The sequence below is a fragment of the Ceratotherium simum genome, chromosome 8 (assembly GCF_057802395.1).
Source record: "Ceratotherium simum simum isolate JZ-2026a chromosome 8, ASM5780239v1, whole genome shotgun sequence".
NCBI classification, from domain to species: Eukaryota; Metazoa; Chordata; class Mammalia; order Perissodactyla; family Rhinocerotidae; genus Ceratotherium; species Ceratotherium simum.
The window spans coordinates 52,025,621-52,050,590 of record NC_141907.1 but is presented as its reverse complement, the minus strand read 5'-3'; the positions used below and the strand labels follow the sequence as shown (position 1 = coordinate 52,050,590).

Below are 24,970 nucleotides of genomic sequence, written 5' to 3'. Positions count from 1 at the left end.
ATAACTAAAGACTTGGAATTTCATAAGCTCCTCTACAGGGATCCTTATCTAGGGATATATGCTAATATCGCCTTTTAAACCAACCAACCAACCAACCAACCAACCAAGAATAAATATATTAGCCATTCTCCATCCCAAATAGTCGATTCAGTACATATGGACTGGCACCAAGACATTTGTTCTTTCAAAAAGTTTCTTTTTTTATTGTGATGTTAAGTCCTAGTTAAGAACCATTGATGTAGAGTGAGAAATGAAGACAGTACAAAAATAAAGTATTGATCAAAGCCAAGGTTTTAAGGGTTGGTACAGGAAGAATAGTTTATAATGGAAACAAGTAGACAGAGAGGTAGAAGAAAACCACAGAAATATGTTGTCATTGAAAATAAAAGATGAAAGTGTTTGTCCATGGGGCTGGTGGCTAAACGCTGCCAAAAGATAAGGCAAATTAGGAACTCAGAGCTACATGATGATCACTAGCGAATTTGGTAGCAGAAGTTTTGGTAGAATGGTGGGTGTGAAGCCAGATTGCAATGGGTTAGGTAAGGAGTGAGGAGTATCTACGGAAAGAGATTGGGGTGTTGACAACTCATTCAATAATTTGAGTTTAGAGGAGGTCAGAGAAGAGGGCATTAGCTGGAAGAGAGTGTTAGGTTTATTTTTAAATAATTTTTTACTAACATCTTACAAAATACTTTGTGGTTAATGTGTGAAAGAACTGATTTCCCAAAGATAGTAAATTTGTCAGGTAATGTTGATGGCCCATTTGAAGCCACTCTTAATTTATAATGGAACCAATCTGTTTGGTTGTGTTTTTTCTCAAGCAGTGTTCAGCAGCCATGCTTCATGTACAAATAAAGTAGATCCGTTAATGATTAGGGTTTAGTTCATGGCCTTTGGATGTCCAGCGAGAGAGGTGGCTGTAATCAAGGTATCTAAGGTCCAGGCTCTAAGTGAAGGACTTGGTTGTGGGACGCCATAGGCAGGGCTCATGTTCTGTCATGTAGGCCTCTGATATTGCTTCCTGTTTTCTTCCTTGATTTCCCTGCTGGGGCTCTGAATGGAACCACAGACTGTCGGTGTTCTGTTGAACCCATAGGTTTGTTGAGATGACTAAATGGAAGAACATATATAAGTTGCCTAGTAGAGTGCCTGACATATAGTAACCACTGAATAAGTTCCTTTCCCCATATTTTTTCTTCTTTTTTCTAAAAAAGGATGTGCACAAACGTTGCTCAGAATTGGAAAATAAATGAATGCTCTCCCATTTATTGTCTGTGGAAATACAGTTGGTTATAGATTCTTGCCTTCAAGGAAAGTGATGTCAGAAATCTATATAACCCCCTAAACCTATAGCATAATTTTTACCAAATTGATTAATTGAGTTTTCCAATAGGAAACACATGTCCTCTTTCCTTGCACTCACTTTGTCAACTGTTCTTTGCTCCCTACAGCCATTGTCAAATTATACAATTTAGCCTGGAAGCAAGAATTCACATCTGTGCTGAATGGGACCATGGAGAGAGGCTGGACAGCTGTATATCTGGGGTTTGTTCCCACAGATTAGCTAAATGTGTGCTGTAATTGAATCCAGTAGCTTTTCTGATATTGTTAAATGGAAATCAATAGCCAAGCATCCATCAAAATTCTACTGTATGCAAAGGGACTTTGATTCAATGCCTTTAGAGAAAGAGAATTCCATCCTCTGCTACTAATCCAAATTATTCTGTCTTCATACTGTGGTGGAGGTCCAGCTGCCATTATAGTTGTGTTTGTTTGTTAATGGGAAGATCATGGGAAAAACAGAAACAGTGTGAGAATAAGAATATGCCTTGGGCTCTCTACTTTTTCCTTCATGTCATCAAGGATCACACATTCTCTCAAGACTTGCCCACTGCTGGTGGTGGAATGGAGGGTCTTTGAGCTGTCTTTTGACTCTTCAAAGTCTCAGAACACATTCATCCCAACACATATTTTTCCTGGAGAATCCAATAAAATTTTTCTGCTTTTAAAAATTTACCAGATGTCCATGTGGAGAACCACCACTTGCTAACTAATATTAGCAAGATGTTAAGGAGGAAACAATGGAGTCAAAGTGATATACCTCAAGTTATGAATATTTGAAAGTTCTAATCATTGGTTAACTCAAATTAATCTTTAATTGTTAGAATATGTAAAGTTGAGGATTTAGGAGTCTTCTTATGCATATTCCATTTTATTCATTCTGTCCTCTCCTTGCGCCCCTTGAATTCCAACAAAAACAATGAGTTAGCAACCCTCTGGCTTCCTAAAAATAAATTCTTTAAAAGCTTTTCTCTGTTTGTTCAAGAAAGAATTAAAATTATTAGTGTGTAGCATTAAAATTAAAACATATTTAAGATTAGTTTGAATTAGTTTCTGTTGTAATCTGTTATTTGGTTGGGCAGACAGTCAACTGATTTTTACTTATTAAAAGTTTCCCATATCAATCTTATTTTTCCCTATACTAACTTCAGGAATTTGCAGTAGACTGCATACTCATTGACCCCTGTAGACTTATTTCTCTTGGAGAATCAGTCTTCTTAATTACTGATTAGAATATCAACCAATATGCCCATCTTCACTGTAATTATACAATGGCTGAGGGAAAAATGACCTTGAAGGATATCTCTCAGTTTAATGGTGTGACTTTATTTTAAAATACAAATAACAGAATAAAAACATTTTACAAAAAAATTCTGACATCTAATTAATGTCTTCCAGAGTAACTGTGGTATCAAACATTTCCTCTAATTATATTCATTAGTGACTTCTCCCAGACAAGTTTTAATTAAGTTGTACAATGAAGATCAATATTCATTGTGTATTCATTGCAATTTACAACAAGCATATATACTGTTCAGAACAATTTAATTACTGTAATTGTAGCACAGAAGATACTTAGTGACTGTGTTCCATTATGCCAATCCCCCCCTTAATAAATTTGGTAATGAAGTCGGAAAATGAACTTCTGAAAATTCACATTTATATATACCCTATGAAAGCATTAATAATATCAGTGGCATAGTGCTTTTCCATACATGCCATCATGAATGTTGAGAAATTATTAGAGCATAAATAAGAACACCTATAATAAGAGTTATATTGGTTATGTGAAAAATAATTAAGGATGTTGGGTAATAAGAATACTCTATTTTTCCCCAAATAAGACTTCTAATTTGGTTACTTTTATTTCCTTAAATACAAGTAGTATTTTGATCCGTAAGGAAAGCCTCCAAATATGCTAACTTCTGTTAACAAAGATCATGCTACTGATGCACTGTACAAAGATTTGTGAAAGTAGAGATTTTGTAGTAGCCTCGTAGGTTTATACCGTTTCTCAACTTTGACACTAGTGAACTTTGAGCCAGGTAGTTCTTTCCTGGGGAGTGGGGGAAGTTTTGCTGTGCATTGAAGGATGTTTTGCTGTATATCTGGCTTCTTCCCATGGGATACCAGTAGCAAATACTGCCCCTACCCTCCATTTTTGACAATCAAAAATGTCTTCAGACATTACCAGATGTCCATATGGAGAACCACCAATGTCTGTTGCTTCAGACACACCCCTCTGATCTGCCCACTGACCAAATGATTCATTCATAAGACAAACAGCTATTTAGCTGTTCTGTGCACAGGCTAGGTTCATAGTCATGAGTCAAACATGTTCTTTTAAGGGAAAAATACAATTCTGTGTATTCAGGGTTTTGGACATAAGACTTAGGTACTAATAGAATATTCAATGCCAATACCTTACGTAGGTTTAGGAAAGGGAGGATCAAATATGGCTTCCTGGAGAAGGCAGTTGCTGAAATTTGTTCTGTAGGACAAACGAAGAGTTAGCACATCAGAAAGGAAGAAGAGCATTTGAGAAAGCTAAAGCAGCATGTGCAAAACTTGAGGTATAAGAAAGCTCTCTCTTTCTCTATCTATATAGATCTATATAGAGATAGACATGGATATCTATATATAAATTATATATATAAACACATATCTATCTACACATAGAATTTTAATTATTTTCCCAGAGACATCAAATCCCAATTTTCTCTGCATTATATGAACAAAATTATAATATAGTAATCTGCAAGTAATTGCCTAAAACATCTAATTTTTCTTTTTTTCTCAATTCCCAATTTAGTAATGGTATATATAAATATCTTCTTTGCATTGTGAGTTTTACAAAATAATCTGTTTCTAAGAGGAAAGCAGTTTTTGACAGTAGTGGGAAGTGACTTGCATGTATTTCCTATAAACCTCCTAATCTATTTATCTGAAGAAAACTTTTTGATAAGATCATCATAAGAAAGATAATATACATTCCTATTGTGGTTATTTTCATGTGTTTAGTAATGTATTCCAATATTGAAAACTCCCAATAAATTGTATTTTGAGTTCATTTGTTTACTTTCACACACATATATATTTTTAAGCCAAAAAAGAGTAAAAATAGTAATTTAGACTGAAGTTACTTTAAGTGAAGGTAGCTAAATTTTAGAAAGACTTCTGGAATTCTGCTGGTAATAATGAATATTTCAAGATCCACATATTATTAAGAGGTCTACAAGGAATGCTGTGTTTCTCATGGCAGGCTAGTTATGAATTCCTAGAATTCCTATTCACATCAGTTTGCCACCACAGATTTAAGTTCAATTTGACTGCCGTCATCGGAGAAGGCCTTGAGTTTGCTGATTTGCTCTACTTTATCTAGTCTACACAGATATGCTGCTGCTCAATATCAAAGGTGAATCAAATGAATCAAGATGAATAAACATAACGATTTAGGTTCTGCACTCCCCTGGTATTTAGTCATGTCTAGACACAGGCCCAGTGTCCCAGAAAAACTAAAATGAGGACAAGGACATTTAAGTTTAATGTAACCTTATTCCCATGGAAACCAGAAAAGCCAACAATAGAGTAAAAAGAAGAGAATATGGATATAACTGAAAAATTAGATTTAGTGGAGTGACTGGAGGATTTGCAAGGTCAGTGGGTAGTGGGACAGATTTGATTTGTTTGTTTTTTTGTTTTTGCTGTTTTAAACAATAGTTTTTCAGTTAGGTCAATTTCCTCTAAAAAAATAATAATTCCACAAATTACTTATTTGATTATTACCTAAAGCCAATATGATGTGTGTAGGCTAAAGATGATGCAGACATTCTATAAGCATGCATTTTTATAGTTAAAGAACTGAGACCTTAATGAAGGAAATAGATAAGCAGGTTGAACAAACATATATATGTATATATATGTGGTATTGAATATATTCCTGTGTTTTCTAAAAATTTTAAGTTTTTGATTTATCTTTATATCACTAATATTATTATAGACAACTTAGTTGATAAGATATGTATGTTTGCATATGTTATATGAAATAAAATGATGGATAACAAGGGTTAAATGCACATAATTTCTATAATGTGTAGAAAATTTCTATTTCAACTGTGATCCTTATTTCCTTGGTCATAATAATTTTATTTTATATTCTCTTATCAAAGTATTATATTTCTCAGACTATCATCTGTTATTGCTGTAATACCCCAGGCTTATACTTACAGATAGAATCATCTTTTTAAAATTGCTGGTGTTTCAAGATATTGGCTCTTGAATGTGGTTTAAGGAAGCTCCGCTACCTCTGACGAGGAATAACCCAAGGTTTCCCTTTTGGGTCCACATGCCATGCTTATTCAATGTGGTTCACCTGCACAGTGGACCAGATAGACCCATTTGGGTTAGGCATAATAAGTTGGAAAGATATTGATTTGTGATCCTTTTCTAAAGCATTTTGACTACACAGCTCCCTTTAACCTAGTTTGATTTCAGGGGGACAGTAGGTGAACTTATTGAAATATAAAACCGTGTGTGTGCGAGTATGTGTGTGTACATACTCTTCCATGACTTCCTTTTAAAATGATCAAATTTAGACTTCCATCCTGGGAGTTTCCAAATATTTTAGGATATCCAGCCATAATTGAGATCTGCCTTTCAAAACTGTGGCTGATAGTTCTGTAAGAATCATATTTTAGGCTCTGGTTATATATAAGTGGTAGAAGACATCTTTGGGTATGCAGTGGACATAACTATAGCAACAACTCTGAGAGCTGCTACAATTTCCTTGGCTTGGTGAAGGGTGTTTAGATTTATTTCTTAATTAAACTTGCAATTTGGATTACAGATTTCGGTTACTCTCACAAAAAAATGTTACAAGCTTGGGAATAGTTTATTGCTGTTTAATGTAAATTATTGGTTAATTGCTTTATAACAGCTTTCCAGAAGAAAATACCCTACATTTAGCCACAACTTTATGGCTGCAGCTTAATTCTAAGACCTAGAGCCTTTAAAAAAGCAGCATGGTCCTTACAGTTTTTTGGACCTTTCATTTTTTTCTTTTCCTTATTATTAATTCTTTTCCTTGATTCTTGTTTAACAAAAACGCACTTCGGGTAATGATTTGTTTATGTATTTTTGCTGTAATTGTTCTCCAACTGTTTATTCAAAATCAGTGTCCCCTTGCATCTAAATAATGTTTTCTTTAAATTATAACTCTTGTACTCATCTTAGTGAATGCTTACTCTAATTTCAGTTATGTAAGCAATATGCACTCTTAATGACACTATGAAATAGTAATGCATTTTTATATATTCCACTCAGTTTTGTGTTCTTTCTCTTTCAGTGAATTTATTGGATTCACGTACTGTCATGGGGGACCTGGGATGGATTGCTTTTCCAAAAAATGGGGTAAGCCTGTATGAAATTTTCCCTCCAACTTAAGCTACCTAACTAGACATCACATTAAATGTCGTATATGATTGAAAATTCACTGGACATATTTGTTGTTAAGGGAGGATGGGTGTGTGTGGGGGGGGGCGAGGAGACCTCAAATTAGCTCTCACTGGGAGAAGGGGGCAAATAGGGAAGGGGTTTCAATGACTGAATAACAGATACATTATTTTCCTCTCTGAGCATTTCTCCATAAAGAAATGTGAAGTTTCCTTCAGCATTCAGGAGAGTTTCAGATTGAAGCAACCCACAAACTTGTAGAATTGGTTTATATATATAAAAAGAAAGAGTATTTGATTTGTTGCTGGTTTGCCATTATCCTGGTTATATTGAATAGGAAATAAAAGTTAACATGTGAATGACCAGTGTTGATTGAAACACTTGGGACTGATTTATTTTGTATTTCATTCACTACATTAGGGAATGAAAATATTATAAGAAATTCCTTTAAATTCCATTGAGATTAAAAGTTCCTCAGATTATCCAGTGAGTCATTATTCAATTCTTAAATTTTTCTTCACTGAAAATTTTCAGAAAAGGTGCTTGATTGGAAGATTTTTATAATCAACAATGGTTTTTATTAGTAAATTATTTTACTGGTGTACACTAAAAATAAAGTCGTTTGGGTGAAAATTAGGTAAGCCTTTTTTTAACAATATAAATATTAATGTATTTATAATACTAACAATCTTAATACATAGATTGCATTTAAAAGTGTTCCATTAGAGCAGGCCCTGTGGCTTAGAGGTTGGGTGCGTGCGCTCTGCTGCTGGCGGCCCCGGTTCGGATCCCGGGCGCGCACCGACGCACCGCTTCTCTGGCCATGCTGAGGCTGCGTCCCACATAAGCAACTAAAAGGATGTGCGGCTATGACATACAACTATCTACTGGGGCTTTGGGGGGGAAAAAAGTAAATAAAATTATTAAAAAAAAAAAAATAGTGTTCCATTACCTTTTGCTCAGTTAAAAACACATCCATGTTAAGATGGACAATGAAAGCATAGGTAAAATATTATGACATCAAATCATTATATTACACTGAAAATATTAACTGTAGTGCATGACTGTTACATTAAAAATAATTTAGACTTTGAGAGATTTTTATTATTTAATAACTTTAATATTATCTATTTTCTAATTTTTAAGCTAAAACTACCCAAATTCATTATAGATCCACCTTGTGACAAAGACAATATTTTCAATCCTCCATTTTAAGAAAAAAAATTTGCATACTTAAACTTTATACTGTAGTGTATATATGTAATTAATTTATAAGATTATGCACGCTAATAATATTTCATATGACTTTGAAGGTTAATTTCAGACTTTGAAGGTTAATTTCAGTTCAATTAAGTAATTGAATATTATAATAAATGTGGTTATAACAACCATATAGCCAAAACTTTGTATTTTTTTCCAATTGATGAGTACATACAGTATGTTAATCTTTCCTTTACTAAGAAAGTTATTATTATGAAATTAAAACAAGTATTAATTGTTCTAATTCATAATAATTTATATGCTAACATCCTAATCTCAATGTGCTTTCTCTTTTTTCATTAACTTGGTATTTCTTTTTGGTCATTAAAAATTATGGTCGCGTTTAGAGATATAATATAGATAAAGTAATACTAATAGACTGTTAAGATATTAGAACATAAAGACAAGCCAAATGAAAAATAAGTGTCCCACTCAGATATAGCCAGTGACAACATATGGCATATAGTCTCTTAGTCTGTCTCTCTTTTATCTTTCTTATGCTCCTCCTTCCTCATTTCTTTCTTTTTCCTCCTCCTACCTCACCCCCACGTTCTTTTCTTTCTTTCGTCTATCACCACCCCTATACAAGTAGATGGCTGGCTAACATCCATTTTTGAGAACTTATAAATATATTTTGCACTCTGCATTTTTTCCCATACCAACAATGATTTATTACATAAATATTTTAAATTGCCCTGTCTGAGAAGATGGCTGACATGTTGAGTTGAAATTAATGTTTTAAAAGCCTGAGAAAATATGTCATATTCTCTTTAAATTTGGTTTTTGTGTTTCTCCTGTTTCTATTCAGAAGTTATTCAGAAAAGGTTTGACAGAGTGTATCTGTGAGGGTAAATCTGATGTAGTTGTGCCCGCAACTGGAAATTTGGGGGGAAATTACTCAATTTTGTACATTATTTCTGTATAAAGCACTACTGATTCTTTTATAAAAACACAATCCCTTGGTATCAGGAATGATCTCTTTCCAGTCGTTCTAACAACTTCATGCTTTTTTTTTCCTTTCTAATTGTTAGTATAGTGTTGATTTTATTCAGTTTTTTAGATAAGTATTTTTTCAATATTCTTATAATTTTTTGAGTGATGTCTCTTTTGATAATGCCTGATGTTAATACTGAAGAAAAATAAATTAACTTAGAGAAACTTAGTGGGTGTGCACTTGTCCACATATGAGGAATATGTGCGGAATCCAGGTGTTATATTTTGTTATGTCACTCAAATGCAAAATGAAGGAAATTTTTAAATTATATTTTAAAGAAAATGAGCATTCAACATATAATTAATTTCTAATAAGAAGTATATATACTTTTAATATATTGTTAGTAGGCTGTGCCATTTATGATTAGATAAGCAATCTAATTCTAGGTGAAATATAGATCATCAGAGTGATGTCAGCAAAAATTGTGGAGTAATGGCCTCTGAAAATTTTCTCCTCCATAAAAGCCATGAGAAAACTGGCAAACATTGTCAGAATCAACTTTCTAGAACTATGGAAATTAACTAAACTCTTGGAGCAATCCAAAAATACTGAATCTTGTTAGAACGGCAAGCATTATGGCATTTTTGAGGCACCCTATGTCCTTTCCTGCCTTTCCAGCTATGAGTTAGCCTTGAAAAACCAAAAACCTGCCATCATGGTGAAAACCAGCAGTCTGGCAAGCATTGGTGGGGGCGGAGTGGGGTAGGAGATTCTTCAAAGACTTGATCCCAGAGAATTGTCATTATTTGACCTGTTAGCTCCCTGGAAGACTGCTCTTTTAAGGCTGTCTTGATTTGATCTGACTCAGAGCTCTCCCAGTCCGAAAGCCTTTATTATACTAACTAAAGAAGAATATTCTTTTTTCAGAACATTTTCCTGACCTTCAGGCCTTAGGAATGAATGTTTTATTTTATTTCTTAGTCCAATAAAGAAACACCAACCCAAATCTGCACCTAAGAATTGGGCAAGTATTTAGGAGAAACACTGTTATTCATCCCTTGTAGTCATGCACATGTTCCATACACTTCTTAGAAACAGTCATTGCACCTATAATACTTTTTCTAAGCTTATAAGCTCCTAGACTTCTTGTAACCATCTCTTATTTACCACTATACAGTGTTTCTAAAACTTGGCTCGGGTCCTGGTGTATAATAGAGCAATAAATATTTATTGGAAGGATAACATTTTGTTTTTTATTTATAAAATGGGGCATAAATTACTGAGATATAGTTCTGTATAAAGATGAAATAAGTGGGGCTGATGGTAGAGTGTGCCCAGTGTTGGTACTCAGTAAACATCCCTTCTTTGACCTTCTATTGCATTTCTATTGTCCTAATACTAAGAGATCCACCAGTCCATCAGGTTTTTTGTTTTTGTTTGTCTGTTTTTGCATATAAATGTATCTATATGAATTCATTGTCAGCACTTAAATATTGGGAGACTTTATGTAAAATCTGAATTTCCAGCTTCTTGCTTTAGCTGGAAGTTTCAGAAAGCTGGAGCTAACAGCCTTCCATGACCTCAACAGCCCAAAGCTGAGTAAAGGCTGATCTTTTAAGAGAGTAAGCAAATTCTCCTGTTTGACTCAATTTCCACCAGATACTCCACTCATTTAAGTTGCCAGTCTATCATGTTAACACTATTGTGGAGTCATGTTTTTAATATTGTACAAGCATCAGGATTTTCTTTTGTTTCAGGAGGAACTTTATTTTTGAAAAACTTCTCTGATGGTCACTTGCTCAGGTGGATTCTTCCTAGTTTTTATTTGAGTACTTCATCTTAGTTAGGACATATCATTTGAATTTGGGCTTCAGCATGTATGTGGCTTCAGCCAGAATGTATGAGTTAGACTGTGTGTGTGTGTGTGTGTGTGTGTGTGTGTGTGTGTGTGTGTCTGCCTTATGGTAGTAACTTGAACTCTCCTCTTTTTTATTCTGGGTATATCTAGAAGTACTATGTTACAGCAAAGTTTGCTTCCATGCAAATTTGCTGCATTTATTCAGCAGATATGTATTGGGCACTTAGCATGTGTCAGTTACTCTTCTAGGTACCAGGGTTACAACAGTGAAGAAAATAAACAAAAGTCCTGACCTCCTGGAGCGTGAGGTAGTGTTATCGTTTTGAGAATGAGTAATCAGAGTGTTAGAGCAATGTGGTAGATGAAATGCTTTCCAGTTCTTTCTTTTCTTTCTATATATGTACAAAAGTGGCAGAGCGGTGACAGCATTTGCTCAAGGTCATTCAAATAGTTTGTGACACACTGGGAAGAGCATGTTGTATCACTGTTTCTGATGTCTTGCTATGAAAAACTACTCTTTCATGTATATACATTCATTTAGTACTAACAATGACAATGCAAAAGAGATACTTATTAATCTTTTTATAGTTGAGGCAAATGAGGCTCAGTAATGGTAAGTGACTAGCCCAAGGTTATGCAGTCGGCAAGAGACTGAGTCCATTTCAAACCTAAGTCTTCTAGAGCACTGATTATTTAAACCAGGGGTGAAATCCTCCAAATAGTTAGGTCTGCAGAGACATGACTAGACTCTGGATGGTGCCCAGACTTCTAGTTTATATAAGGAACTGGTGCTGAAGAGGAAATTCACCTCAAAGAAAGTTTTAAATGAGCCAGAGTGGGTCACATTCTATTCATTGCTAGATCATCATAAGTATTCAAAAAATGTATAGCACATAGGTGCTCACAGATATAAGTTGCATTTGTTATATTGTGTGTATTTAATATATATAATTAGATAGATAGATAATTAAAAGGATGAATTAACTTGACTCCTACCTATGTCTGTAATTCACTCTATTATTTTTGGGACCTCTCTGAATCTCAGCTTTTCTATTTGTTAAGCAGGGATGGTTGGCTATTATGTCATCTATCTTGAAGTGTTGCTTTTAGGATAAAATAAGATACCGTATTTGAATGCACCACGTGATCCCTAAACCACTAAAGAAACAGAAGATGATGGTTGATTAAAAACCTGCTTCTGTATTGCTGCTTTCAAGTATAGCCGGAAAGCAACATTTTTGTAGTTAAAGGTGACAACCACTCAGCTATCTCTTTGGCATTTGACTATTCAATGAAGTAAGTAGACTTTAAGAGTTTTCATACCTCAACACCCAAATGTGGGACCCAATACTCTAATCTCACTTTGAATAAAATTAAAGGGAAGGGTTGTAAGCTTTTTTTAAAAAAAATTTCCAGAACTAGTCTTTAATTGTAAACAGAAACTAAAACAAACAAGCAAAATATAAACTGCCTTCTGGCTTAATTGATGTAAAATATGTATAGTTATCCTCCATTCAGAAATTCACTGCTTATTTGAGTAAATATTTTTTTCCTCCAGAGCACCTTTTGTTAATTATTTTAATTGAAGTTCTCAAACTTTTTCAGCCTCAACCCATTAGGACATAATTTTAACAGTAATAGTGATTCTTAATGGGGCTAAGGAATAATAAAGAGGCTTGAGAATTCATTGATTTCATGATGGACTCTATTGTCATCCCTCTATTGTTTTTATGTTTCCATAAGATTTTATTTTAAATCATTTGTAAATTTTATAACGATCTGAATTTTTTTAAATTAATAGACTTTATTTTTTTTAAAGTGAACAGAAGGTGTGGAGAGTTCCTACACACCACATCAATACCCCCTCACCTTGTTTCCACTATTATTAGCATATTGCATTAGTGTGGTACATTTGTTACAGTTGATGAGCCAATATTGATACATTATTATTAACTAAAGGGCATAGCTTATATTTGAGTTCACTCTTTCTGTTATACATTCTATGGGTTTTGACAAATATGTAGTGATATGTATTTACCGTTACAGCATCATACAGTACAGTTTCACTGTCCTAAAAATCCCCTATGCTCCAGTTATTCATCCCTTGCTCCCTTCCTCCCTCCTTCCTCCCTAAACCTTGGCAAATACTGATCTTTTCACTTTCTCTGTAATTTTGCATTTTCAAGAATGTCACACATTAGCTGGAGTCAGTGTTAGCCTTTTCAGATCGGCTCCCTTCACTTAGCAACATGCATTTAAAGGTTCTTGCATGTCTTTTCGTGGCTTGAGAGTGCATTTATTTTTATTATAGAATATTCCTCTATTTTTTTGATGCCCAATTTTGGAGTTTTTGGAATTAACTGTCCCATAACCTTAAGAACTCCATTACTGCAAGTCTCTACTTTCCCATTAAATGACAAATGTGTAGTAGCAAATTCCAAGTCTAGACTTTAGAAGAAGATAAGCAAAATCTTTAAAACTTAGGTGTTTTTCTTTAAAAATAAAAGTTACATGGTATATAAATCCCATTTGAATTAAAATTATGAAAGTGTTTGGAATAGATGACCAAACCTCGTAGCAATACATTTGTCCTAATTTTCTGATCAAGTTATTTAGTTGAAGAACAGTAGACCCAATAGACTCTTTATAAAATACGTATTATATCACTTAAGGCTTTCCTCTCTTATTTTTCTTTTCTGCCTTGAACTGTCTCACATCTATAGCTCTACCAGCCTATATGTACATACCCTTGAAGATGTATTTTCTTCCTTCTAATTACATTAGAGTTATTTCAGCCACCTTCTGGAACATTTAATATTGATTAATCTATGTAGTCTAAGCATGGATGTAAACAGAATTGTTTCCTGGAAATTTTTAGCAAACGTTTTCAAGACTTATGAGTATAAAATTAATGGTTATGGTATTTGTTTAGAACAGATTATGCTCTTACATCTTAGAAATTCCACCATTGCTCTTTTTTTCCATACGTTGTTATTACAAATGATCACAAGATACATCTGTCTCCTTTGCTTTGGTGGAACCTGGCTTTTCCCCGCTGAGTTCTCTGTACTTCCTGTAGCACACATGGGCGAGCCACCACCTTCCCCTGGGCATCACCTCTGAGTTGTATTGCAAGCCCTGCTTTTATTTTTGCTATCTCTTCTTCCAGTCAAAGAGGATAAACGTTATTTTGAAATTTTTCTTATGCTTATCTTAGGGGCTATTAGGATCATTCATAATCCATTTATTCATTTGAGAGAAATTTTAGAATATTGACTTAAAAAAAATATTTGTACTAAAAAGGAGATGGAGTAACCTGTTCTCTGCCTGGGGGAGAAAGAACAAGCAATAATCCTATATAGAAGACACTTCAAAGAATAGTTTATGGCTTTTCTTGTTTTAGTGTCACTTTCTTCCATTTTCTGATTTCTTTGAGATGGAGAACGTGTGTATTTACTTTTGAAGTTGAAAATAACTCAGGTTGAGATTACTCAAAATGGACTGTGAACACATCATTAGTGTTTTATGTGTGTTCTCTTGAATCAAGAAAGATTTAAACTGGATTTTCGATTCTGATACTCAGATTTTGGCAAAAATGTATGTGGGGATTTTGTGTGTGATTCCCTCTCCCCCCAGTTAAAGGCAAAGAATGAGGAGAAATATTTGAACACTGCTAATCTCTTATATTTTGGTTACGATCAGGGTGAGTTTTGCCAGAACCTTATTTTGGCTTTGCTTTCTAGTGAAGGAGAGGAAAGATAATGACAAGCATTGAGGCCCACACTGAGCGTTGAGAGGCTAATAAAGATTAAAGTAATGCTGAAGTGGGTAAAAAAGAACACATTAGTGGATATAGAAAAGCTCTTTATTTGATAGAAAAGAATTCTAAAGGGAATGGATATTATACTATATAATGCAAATGCCAGTATAATGAAGAACAATCCTATTCCAAAGTAGCTTTGTATTCATTATTTTTTAGAAAAACAAAAAGAACACCCATCTCGTAAGGTAATTAAGATAAATAATTTAAGGAATTCAAGATAGTCATTAAGCATACACTGAAGTTTAGAAGAAGCACAACTTTGCATTTAGATTTCCCACATGGAAACTTAGCAATTATGAAGAAAGTTCTTTAAAATGTCCAGCTCTGCTTCGGCATGTGAGACGAATGTTATATTTAGTCTTTGATATATGCAGTTATATTGAATGAATTAGCGATGGTTACATTGTGTTCCTGCAAAGCAGGATTGAGACTTGCCTGGATTGTTTGTTTGTTAGGTGTCACTCTGTTTATATATTTAAAGTCACTGTAAAATAGTGCTAGTATTTTTTTCCTTAGAGGCTCTCCAAACACTTTTCCTACATTATAAGGAAACTCACAAATATGAATCAGGAAATGACCTTTATCTGTGATAACCTCTTGTTAATCCTTTCTCCTTAACCTAACTGCAATTGGTTGGCTAAAGGCTTCATCCTTCAGACCACAGTTTAAGTATTATTCCCTCAGGAAAGTATGGCTCCAAGACTAAATCTGTTCCTCCCTGATCGTGCTGTGAAATCCTTCTTCTCGACATCTCAACCCGTATCTATTTTTTTTTGCCTCCACATTACAATGTGTACAGCAATGTTATCCACACTCATCACTCCGTCTAGCCTTCTACCCCAACACTTAATTCTTCCAATCTGTTCTCTTTTTTTTGATGGTTTTTTCCGTTAGTCTGTATAACAAGCAGGGAGCATAAATGTGAACAGAGTTTCAGGTTATTTCTAAAGAGTCATATACAAGTTACTGTCACCTCAACTGTGAGGTAAGACACCTGTGCACACACTTGCATCAAATAGCAATTTCCCCATATAATTCCCACCTGTTTCATATTGGCTCCTAATCTTTTCCTTTTCCCCATTATGTGTATACAGATTTCTAGGTTTCTGTCTACATGTTTCTCTGCCAAGTGATATAGTCCATGTAAAAGCTGAGCCTAAAATCTTTTTCCTTCTGAAAAACATTCTCTACTCTCACTGATATTTGTACCAGTTTGCATATGTGGTTATAATGATTTTTTTACTCCCATCTTCCCATTCATTAATGAAGATGTTAAATAAAACTAGGCCTTGCAGAGGTCCCTGGGGCCCGAACACCAGGTATTTTTCTGAGTGGCTTGCTTGCTGTTTATTGTGATCTTTTTTTTTAACCATTCTTCAGCTGTTTTCAATTCATGTGACAGTGCTCCTATGCAAGTCAATTTGAATTAATTTTGCAAGCAAAATGCTTTATGGTTCTGAGTACATAATCTCCCTCTCCCACAGAGAAAAAAATATACTGTAATCATGCAGCATTCCTGTTGATTATTTCCATTAAAGGCAGCAGGGGGAAAGAATGCTCAAGACTCCTCTCCTGTTTGAAGTTTTTTTGAGGCTTTTGCTATTCATTGCCTTACTCTCTCTCTCTTCTTTTTCTTTTTCCTTTTCCTTTTATGCTGTTCAGTGCTTGCACTAATGCAGAAAATGATGGTCCAAACTGTTCAGCCTGGAATCTGTGTCCTCTGGAGCCTAGCCGCTGCTATCTTTGTGATCTTATATCCCACCTCGCTTCTCCCTCAAATGAATTGATTTCTCTCTTCTTAACTCCCCAAAGGATTCACATACATTTCTGCCTCTAGTGTTTTGCACAAATTACTGGAAATATTCTACCTCCCGCCCTCCATGTAACTACCTTAATGCTAATCGTTTGTTTCAAGGCCCAACTTAAGTCATACAACATGAAACCTTTCCTGAATACCTACAAGGGTGACCACTTCCCACGCTGAGTCAAGATAACACTTACTGTGTATTGAACACACTAAAAATTAGATATTTATAGTGTTACCTATTGTTTGTGTGACAACTGTAAGCTTCTCTAGTGTAAAGACCTTTTTGTCTTCACCTCTAGCATGTCACTCTATGCCTCAAATATAAATTCACATTAACTATATCTGTTACTGACTGATACAGAATTAGGTATCTAAATCTAGGAAGTGGTGGTTTTTTGGGTCCAAAAGGCTGCACATTTTTAGCTAAAAATAGAATAGTGGAAAGAGACTTCAAACTTTAGATTTAGGCATTCTTACTTATTTGGTGTCATGCAAAGCTGAGCTAAGAATACTTTCTTTAATTATACAACTTATTTTACCAGAAGACTATTACATGCCAAGGACTGAGATTATATTGATAAACAGGACTCAGTTCCTCTCAACTATTCATACAGGTAAGTTTTGAATGATATCTCCAAAAGTGGTGAGATATGCAACCTGCACAAACATATACACAACTCTGGGGCCCCCTCTCTATTGCGTTCAATCCAGATTACTAATTTCTATAAATATTCGTCTTCTTAGAGACAGTATGATTAACATGGAGACTTTGAAATCAGCTAATTTAGATTAAAACTAAAAAATCTGGCTCCACTCGTTACAGCCTAATGTGTAGCCAGCTAGTTAATCTCTCTGTACCTCCATTTCCTCTTCTGTAAATTATGTATAATATTACCTATTGCACAAGGTCTTTATAAGGATTAGAATGAAATAATAATGTAATATTTAGCACGGTGCCTGGCCTATATTAAAGAGTCAATGTGTGATGTTGCTATTTATTATTCTTTATCTTGGTTTCTGTTCTTATTTTTATTTTCCCCAAGAGGTACATAGTGATGTGATAGAACTTATAAGGTCACTATGTTTTGACCACTATCTTATTCTCTTCAGTGTGTTTGAACTAAATTATAGTTAAAACTTAAGGATGGAAAAATATATTCACTTGTTAAATAAAGCATTTAAATTCTTTATTAATAAAGACTTGAGAGGTTTTACCAAAAGTCACCTGGCACTTTACTTGGTAGTACATGTATAAAGTTTTTTAAAACATTTAATTGTTTTCCACTGATGAACAATTTAGTTTCACAAATCAAAACAGAAATGCACACTAATTGTAGCAAGAAGCAAAAATTCGTGGTGAAGGAAGGAAACCATTATCAAAAGCAGAATGAATTATAATTTTGTAGATTGGTGGGTACTATGATCTGAAGGTTTGTGTCCCTACCAAAATTCGTATGGTGAAATCCTAATGCCTGAAGTGATGTTAATAGGAGGTGGGGCCTTTGGTTGGTGCTTAGGTCATGAGAGTAGAGCCCCCATTGCCTTTGTAAAAGAGGCAATGGAGAGCTAGCTAACCCCCTTCCACTCTACGAGGATACAATGAGAAATCTGAGACCTGGAAGAGGGCCCTCCTCCAACCATGCTGGCACCCTGATCTCAGATTCCCAGCCTCCAGAACTGTGAGCAATAAATTTCTGTTGTTTACAAGCCACCCAGTCTGTGGTATTTTGTTATAGCAGCCTAACAGAGTAAGACAGTGGGCTTACACAAATCTATGAAAATTGAACACTCTGAAAACCATTTTGTATGCATCTCTTAAGTCTAACCTAGAGCAAGAGTACAATGATGGGTATATACCAAATAAATTATCTCGATCTTCAAAGCAACTTAAGAGTTGTTCCGCTCTTCTCTTAAATACTCAGGGTATGGGGGAATAGTTTTATTCAAAAATTATTAAAATAAAATATTATGCTTACAGGGATAGTTCCCAAGAGGTGTTCTAATTTTGCAAGTTGTCCGGATAACTGAAGATTTATTTATTATTCTGTCCGTCAAATTTCAATTGGTTTCAAGTAACATAGACTGATTTCAGCTAGTTTAAGAGAAACGAAAGGACTTGTGGTTACTCAAAGAACCGCGTGTCAATTGAATTCTTGAAATGATGACACTAAGGGATTGGGCAAGCTCTTCCATGAACTTGGCAGGAGTCGTGCTCTCTCTCTGGTTCCTGCTTCTGGCTGGTTGTTTCTTCATTCCTCTCTTTGCAAACCACATTTCTTTAATTCACTGTGCACAGGGCTTTCCCACAATTCCAAATGTGATCTCCTGTATTAAAAAGACCAACTCAGACTGACTGGAAGTGTTCTAAATTCTACATAGAAAGATTTTGATGGGTTCCGCTTGGTTCAGCTGTCCATCACTGATGCAGACGTCTCTAGCTGGGTTAGGGGAGGAGGATAAAATTGCCCAGTATAAGTGTAGCTGTAGCTGTTGGAGGCCATCTCTACTATAAAGAGAGCTGCTTTGAAAAAAAAAAAAAAGTATCTGGGCTTCATCCCAATTAGTGTCTCCTAGGAATTCTTATGAGGAAGAATTTCCCTAAGTATAAAGTTGTTTTCTCATATAAAATTGATTTAGGATAAAAATAATTACTAATGATGTGGAATATTTTATTCTGAAAATTTTCTGTGAAATGAATTGTTTCAGTATGTAATTTCCATCATGTCTATAAGGCCCTATTTCTACAGTACATATGAGTTTTACCCAACATCTAGTAATTTTATTTGAGTCGTCCATTTTGTTTTATTTAAATTCTGTTTGATAATTATATTTATTTATTTATTTTTTTGTGTGAGGGAGATCAGCCCTGAGCTAACATCCATGCTAATCCTCTTCTTTTTGCTGAGGAAGACCGGCACTGAGCTAACATCTATTGCCAATCCTCCTCCTCTTTTTTTTTTTTCCCCAAAGCCCCAGTAGGTAGTTGTATGTCATAGTTGCACATCCTTCTAGTTGCTGTACGTGGGACACGGCCTCAGCATGGCTGGAGAAGCAGTGCGTTGGTGCGCGCCTGGGATCCGAACCCCGGGCCGCCAGTAGCGGAGCGTACCCACTTAACCACTAAGCCACGGGGCCAACACATGATAATCATATTTAATTGGTCTATATGATTTACTTAAAATCTTAGTATTACTTGTCCTACTATTCTTATATTTTTGGACTTCATCATAGTCACTGGTTTTACATCTTTTGGTTATCATCACTATTTTATGTAATACCAATATCTCTGTGCTTCCATACTACTTTGACTGCATTATTCTTGTCTACATCTAGTTATTATGAGTAGCATAAAGCTAATAGCATCCTATTAGCTCACTGTTTCCTTAGAGCCCAGGAAAATCACCCTTGTGTTTGCTGACCTGGTTCTGAAAGTCCCTAGGCTGCATCTCAAGTCAAATCTCTTGCTTAGAAGCAAGTTATAGATACAAAAATATAGGAACAAAAGAGGAAGGCAGCCTTTACTATTGACTAATAAGGCTTTACTTATGTGGAATTTCCTTACATGATTTCAACATTTCCAAAATGTTATTATGAATATTTAATGCCATAGGTTGTGAATCTGAATTTATTGAGAAAATATATTCCAATTCGGCTTTATTTCTTAACATTTGATCTAGAGCACAGATAATGGAAATGGTATGCATATGCTTCATGAATGTCTAATTTAATCCCCTCATGTATTCCACTCTACATTATATATATAAGGACAGGACAACTGCCAAGCTCTTGGAGAAGTTTCATTTTAAACAGAGTTTATATAGTTGGGCATGCATGGATTTTAGTTGATTATAACATGCAAATATGTAATATGCCAATGAATCACAGGCTTTGCTGTGATTACAAATTATTCAACTAATGCAAGATTATTTGGTTTGTGTCACAGATCCTTCCACTCTGCACAATTAAAGACATAACAATGAGTATAATCCTAAGAGATGAAGTCATTTCATTAAACAAGCTTCTCTGGTTTACTGTTTGCTTTATTTTGATGCCAGATTAAATGATGGAATTTTTAAAGTTAATTAACAGTAGTGATAGAATATTGCATTTATATCACCTTATAATTTTGGAATTTTTACCTTCTTAAAATATACAGATTAAGATTATTATGATCAAAAATAGCGTACATAATTTTAATGCTAATATCATGAAAATTAATATGGATCCAAAGAGCAGTATTAGAATGTCATTAATCTGGAAGGTGAAAGGCAGCTATTATGTCATCAGATGTTGATAGTGCTTTTTAGCTAGTCAGTCATCAGTGATTTTCATGGTAGCATTATTCATTAGTGCACTGAAGTTCATTCCTGACGTCTATATGTATAGTGTTGTCCTTCCGAAAGTAGAAATGAGAATGTAGATATAACATTATATACATAATCAGTAAAATATTGAAACGAAGATTCTCTTATGCACCCTCCTTACATCTTCAGATGGAGAATTAGGACATAGCTGCGAAAAATGAACCATAGGATTTTATAGTTGAGATTCTTCATAGTATTAGACAAGTATGATCAATATTTTCCAATATACTTTAAAGAGGGTTTTTTTAGTGAATTCAGATAGTGTAAAACTATGAAAAGCAGCACCACCAAAACAGCAACAGTAAAAATAATAACAAACAATAATGATAACAACATGAATTTATACTGAGTTAAATTTGTAAGTTGTTCCAAACATAATTACTTCAGTTTACTCATCTATTAAAAAACAGTTGTTAGTAATTATTAAGATTTTTTTCAGTATTCACTTTTAATGCTTTTATGGTTTTGACTTTGATTTGAAATCTGACAGAATAAGCAATTATAATATGTACAAAGGTGTTAACACTAGAATTAGTTCATAGTTGGGATTTGTGTGAATCTAATGAAGTAATCACTTCTGTGGTTCTAGGTGGGTAGTCAAGTCTGAGAATTGAGGTGTGAATTTGGTGGAGTTTGAGAATTTAGGCACTGCTATGGACTGAATGCTTGTGTCCCCTCCAAATTCATATGTTGATATCTTAATGTGACGGTATTAGGAGGTGGGGCCTTTGAGAGGTAATGAGATCAAGAGAGTAGAGCCTTCATGATGGAATTAGTGCCCTTACAAGAAGAGGCAGGGGAGTTTGCTTTCTCTCTCTGTCTCTCTCTGTCTTATGAGGATACAGCAAGAAGGTGTCCATCTACAAGTCAGGAAGCAGGCTCTCACCAGACACTGGATCTGCTAGTGCCTTGATCTTGGCCTTCCCAGCCTCCAGAACTGTGAGAAATAAATACTAGTTGTTTAACGCCACCCATTCTATGATATTCGTTATAGCAGCCTGAACTAAGACAGGTGCCAATTTCTATTTTTCTAAAGGAATAATAAGGTATAATGTGGTCAGACACAGAAAAGGCAATGAGAACATGGGAGATCTCTTTCTTCTGCTCAAACAACACATTCAATAAAATGAATATGTATTTACTAAACAAGATGGACTTTTAGGATGCAAATAACTTAAGGAGGGTTAAAACTCCTGAATTGATGCCCAGTATTTCCCAAAGTGATGTTTTACTAAAGATTGTCTGACACAGGAAATAAATGTGTTAAGCCAAAGGGGTTCTATACTCAAGTAAGTTTGGAAAGTATTAAATTAAACAGAATTAAACAGGTTTTTCTACCTGCTACATTATACTAAGCCTTTAATATATTAATCAGCACACAGGTTCTCACACATTATTTGATCAGGAAACATTTTACCGACTATACTTATGAACATCTTCATTAACAACGTTCAGTGGAGCACAGTCTAGGAAATATTTTATTCAAACGAAGAACTTCTTTTAAAAGCTATCTTAATGCAGTGGTATAGAGAAATGAGAGTAAAGGAATATTTTTTTTCCCTTTATCATAATGGCATAGGGAACAGTGCCTAAGAATCACTTTCCTCCACATGCCTGCAAATTTTGTCTAAGGCACCATAATAACAAATAGCTAGTCTTCCACTGGAAATTATAGTCTATACATAGTGTCTAATATGTTGAATGGGCCGCATAAGGCTGGTTCTGCATTCGTACTGCGGAGACGCGGTGACCTAGACATGCAAACTATGCGTGGAGAGGATTTCAGATTTACTTTTTCCAAGGGCCACTGAAAGAAAGGCCCTTTTTATCTATACATGAGAAACTGTATAATTTATTTAGCTCCTGCTCTAATTAGACATCTTATATAATCTCTCCTATTTCTTCTTCTTAGGATATAGAAAGAGGCCGTGTAAAATCCCACAGAAAGTTTTATTAAACTAATGTCTTCTAAAGAGAAACGATGTATCTTTTCCCTAAATCTACTGTGTCACACATGCATAAGTGGATTTTCTAAGTAAAATTTTGATTTGAAATTACGTGAGTTTGCATATAACCTTGACATTATGCCTTTGAATTTAATTTCCTGATAAAGTTGCAGATTATGTGTTCATCAATTTGCCTAACAATTATTTATCCAACAAACCATGTGCTAGAATTGTACTAGGCACTCAGGATACAAAGATGCAACACACATTTATTGACTTTTTTTAAAAAAACCAGTGCCAGGACTGGAGATTATATTATTATACAATTAAGTACATAAAGCAGTTCAAGTCTTGTAAAGGTTTTTAACAATTAAATTTGAACTCCAAATTCAGATGAGTAACATTTAAGTATTCTATCAAAATAGTGAAATAGCTAATAGTGATATATTCTATGGACTCTGGGAAAATAGGAAGCAAGATTTATATTCAGTGTTATGTTAGGCTTGTATTTCATTATTTATAAAACCTCAGAAGTTCAAAAATATTTTCATTATTGCAGTAAATTAATGTCTTATTTCTCCATTGCCAGTGACAAATTTAAATATCAAGCCATGCTTTACATAATGCCTCTTTTCAAATTGTAAAATTGTTACACAAGGTGTGACTTAGCTATTTGTGATATTCAGTTAACATTTATTGAAACACATTCTTTAAATAAATATTAAAGTAACTGCTAACAAACCCACATACTGGGATCTGGATGTTGGCTATGTCAGTTGGTGATACCAAAATCAGATTTACTTATTTTTAACCGCAAACTGAATCAGCATTATATTGCGGACAATTTCTTATCATGTAGCTACAACCACAGTGACAAGGAGATTTTTAAATTTAGCTCATTTTTGCAATGGCCTCCTTTTGTGAATTAGGTCAAGTAGGTAAATTACTAAATCTTTCTAGGATGAGAATATTGACTTACCTCATAGGAGAACTAGGAGGGAAATATTAAGCACTGTTTAAATGCTTGATATCTTAATATTCCTGAATGTCACAGCTGGTATCATTTGATGACTAGAGGAGATAACAGTTTACCTCTTACATTACGTACTGTGTGAGTGCATCTTCACATGAAAAGAGGTGCATGTGTAACATGCGAAAATCCTTCATTGGTGGGCTCTATACTCATGTAAAAAGACAAGTGATCATTTTATATATTTTATATAATAAATTGGCAATTTCAGAAAAAAAAGATCCACGAGACACAATAATTCTCTTTATGTGGCTTTCTCTTCTATTATCCCAGTCTAATTTATATTTTAGATGTCCCCCTACAACATAGCTCTGAGTATTTCTTTTACATTCAATAATTTATGTAGGAGAGCACATATAGGCATCCTCATTTTATTGTGCTTCATTTTATTGTGCTTTGCAGGTATTGCATTTTTTACAGATTGAAGGTTTGTGGCAAACTTGGTCAAGCAAATCTATCAGCTCCATTTTTCCAACAACATTTGCTCACTTCGTGTCTCTGTGTCACATTTTGGTATTCCTCACAATATTTCAAATTTTTTCATCATTATTATATTCGTTATAGTGATCTTTGGTCAGTGATCTTTGATGTTACTGTTGTACAGGTAGTTGTTTTGTGGTGCCACAGACCGTGTCCATATAAGATGGTGAACTTAATTGATAAATGTGTGTGTTCTGACTGCTCTACCTACTGGCCATTCCCCCATCTTTCCCTCTGCTCAGGCCTCCCTATTCCCTGAGAAACAACAATATTGAAACTAGGCCAATTAATAGTGCTACAATTGCCTCTAGGTGTTCAAATGAAAGGAATAGTCACATGTTTCTCAATTTAAATCAAAAGCTAGGAATGATTAAGCTTAATGAGGAAGGCATGTTGAAAGTCAAGATACTCCAAAAGTTAGGCCTCTTGTGCCAATTAGCCAAGTTGTGAATGCAAAGGAAAAGTTCTTGAAGGAAATTAAAAGTGCTATTCCAGTGAACACACAAATGATAAGAAAGAGAAACAGACTTATTGCTGATATGGAGAAAGTTTTAGTGGTCTAAACAGAAGATCAAACCAGCCACCATGTTCCCTTAAGCCATAGCCTAATTCAGAGCAAGGCCCTAACTCTCTTCAGTTCTATAAAGGCTGAGAGGTGAGGAAACTTCAGAAAAAA

The 24,970-nt window shown here is 34.6% G+C and overlaps 1 protein-coding gene across 1 annotated transcript in view; it reads left to right on the top strand.

Annotated features, from left to right (window-relative positions):
- Nucleotides 1-24,970, top strand: part of EPHA5 (EPH receptor A5) — a 324,586-nt gene that overhangs the window by 20,962 nt on the left and 278,654 nt on the right. The window contains exon 2 of the mRNA XM_014787641.2: nt 6,686-6,750. Coding sequence (XP_014643127.2) covers nt 6,686-6,750 — 65 coding nt within the window. The remainder of the gene's footprint in view (nt 1-6,685; nt 6,751-24,970) is intronic.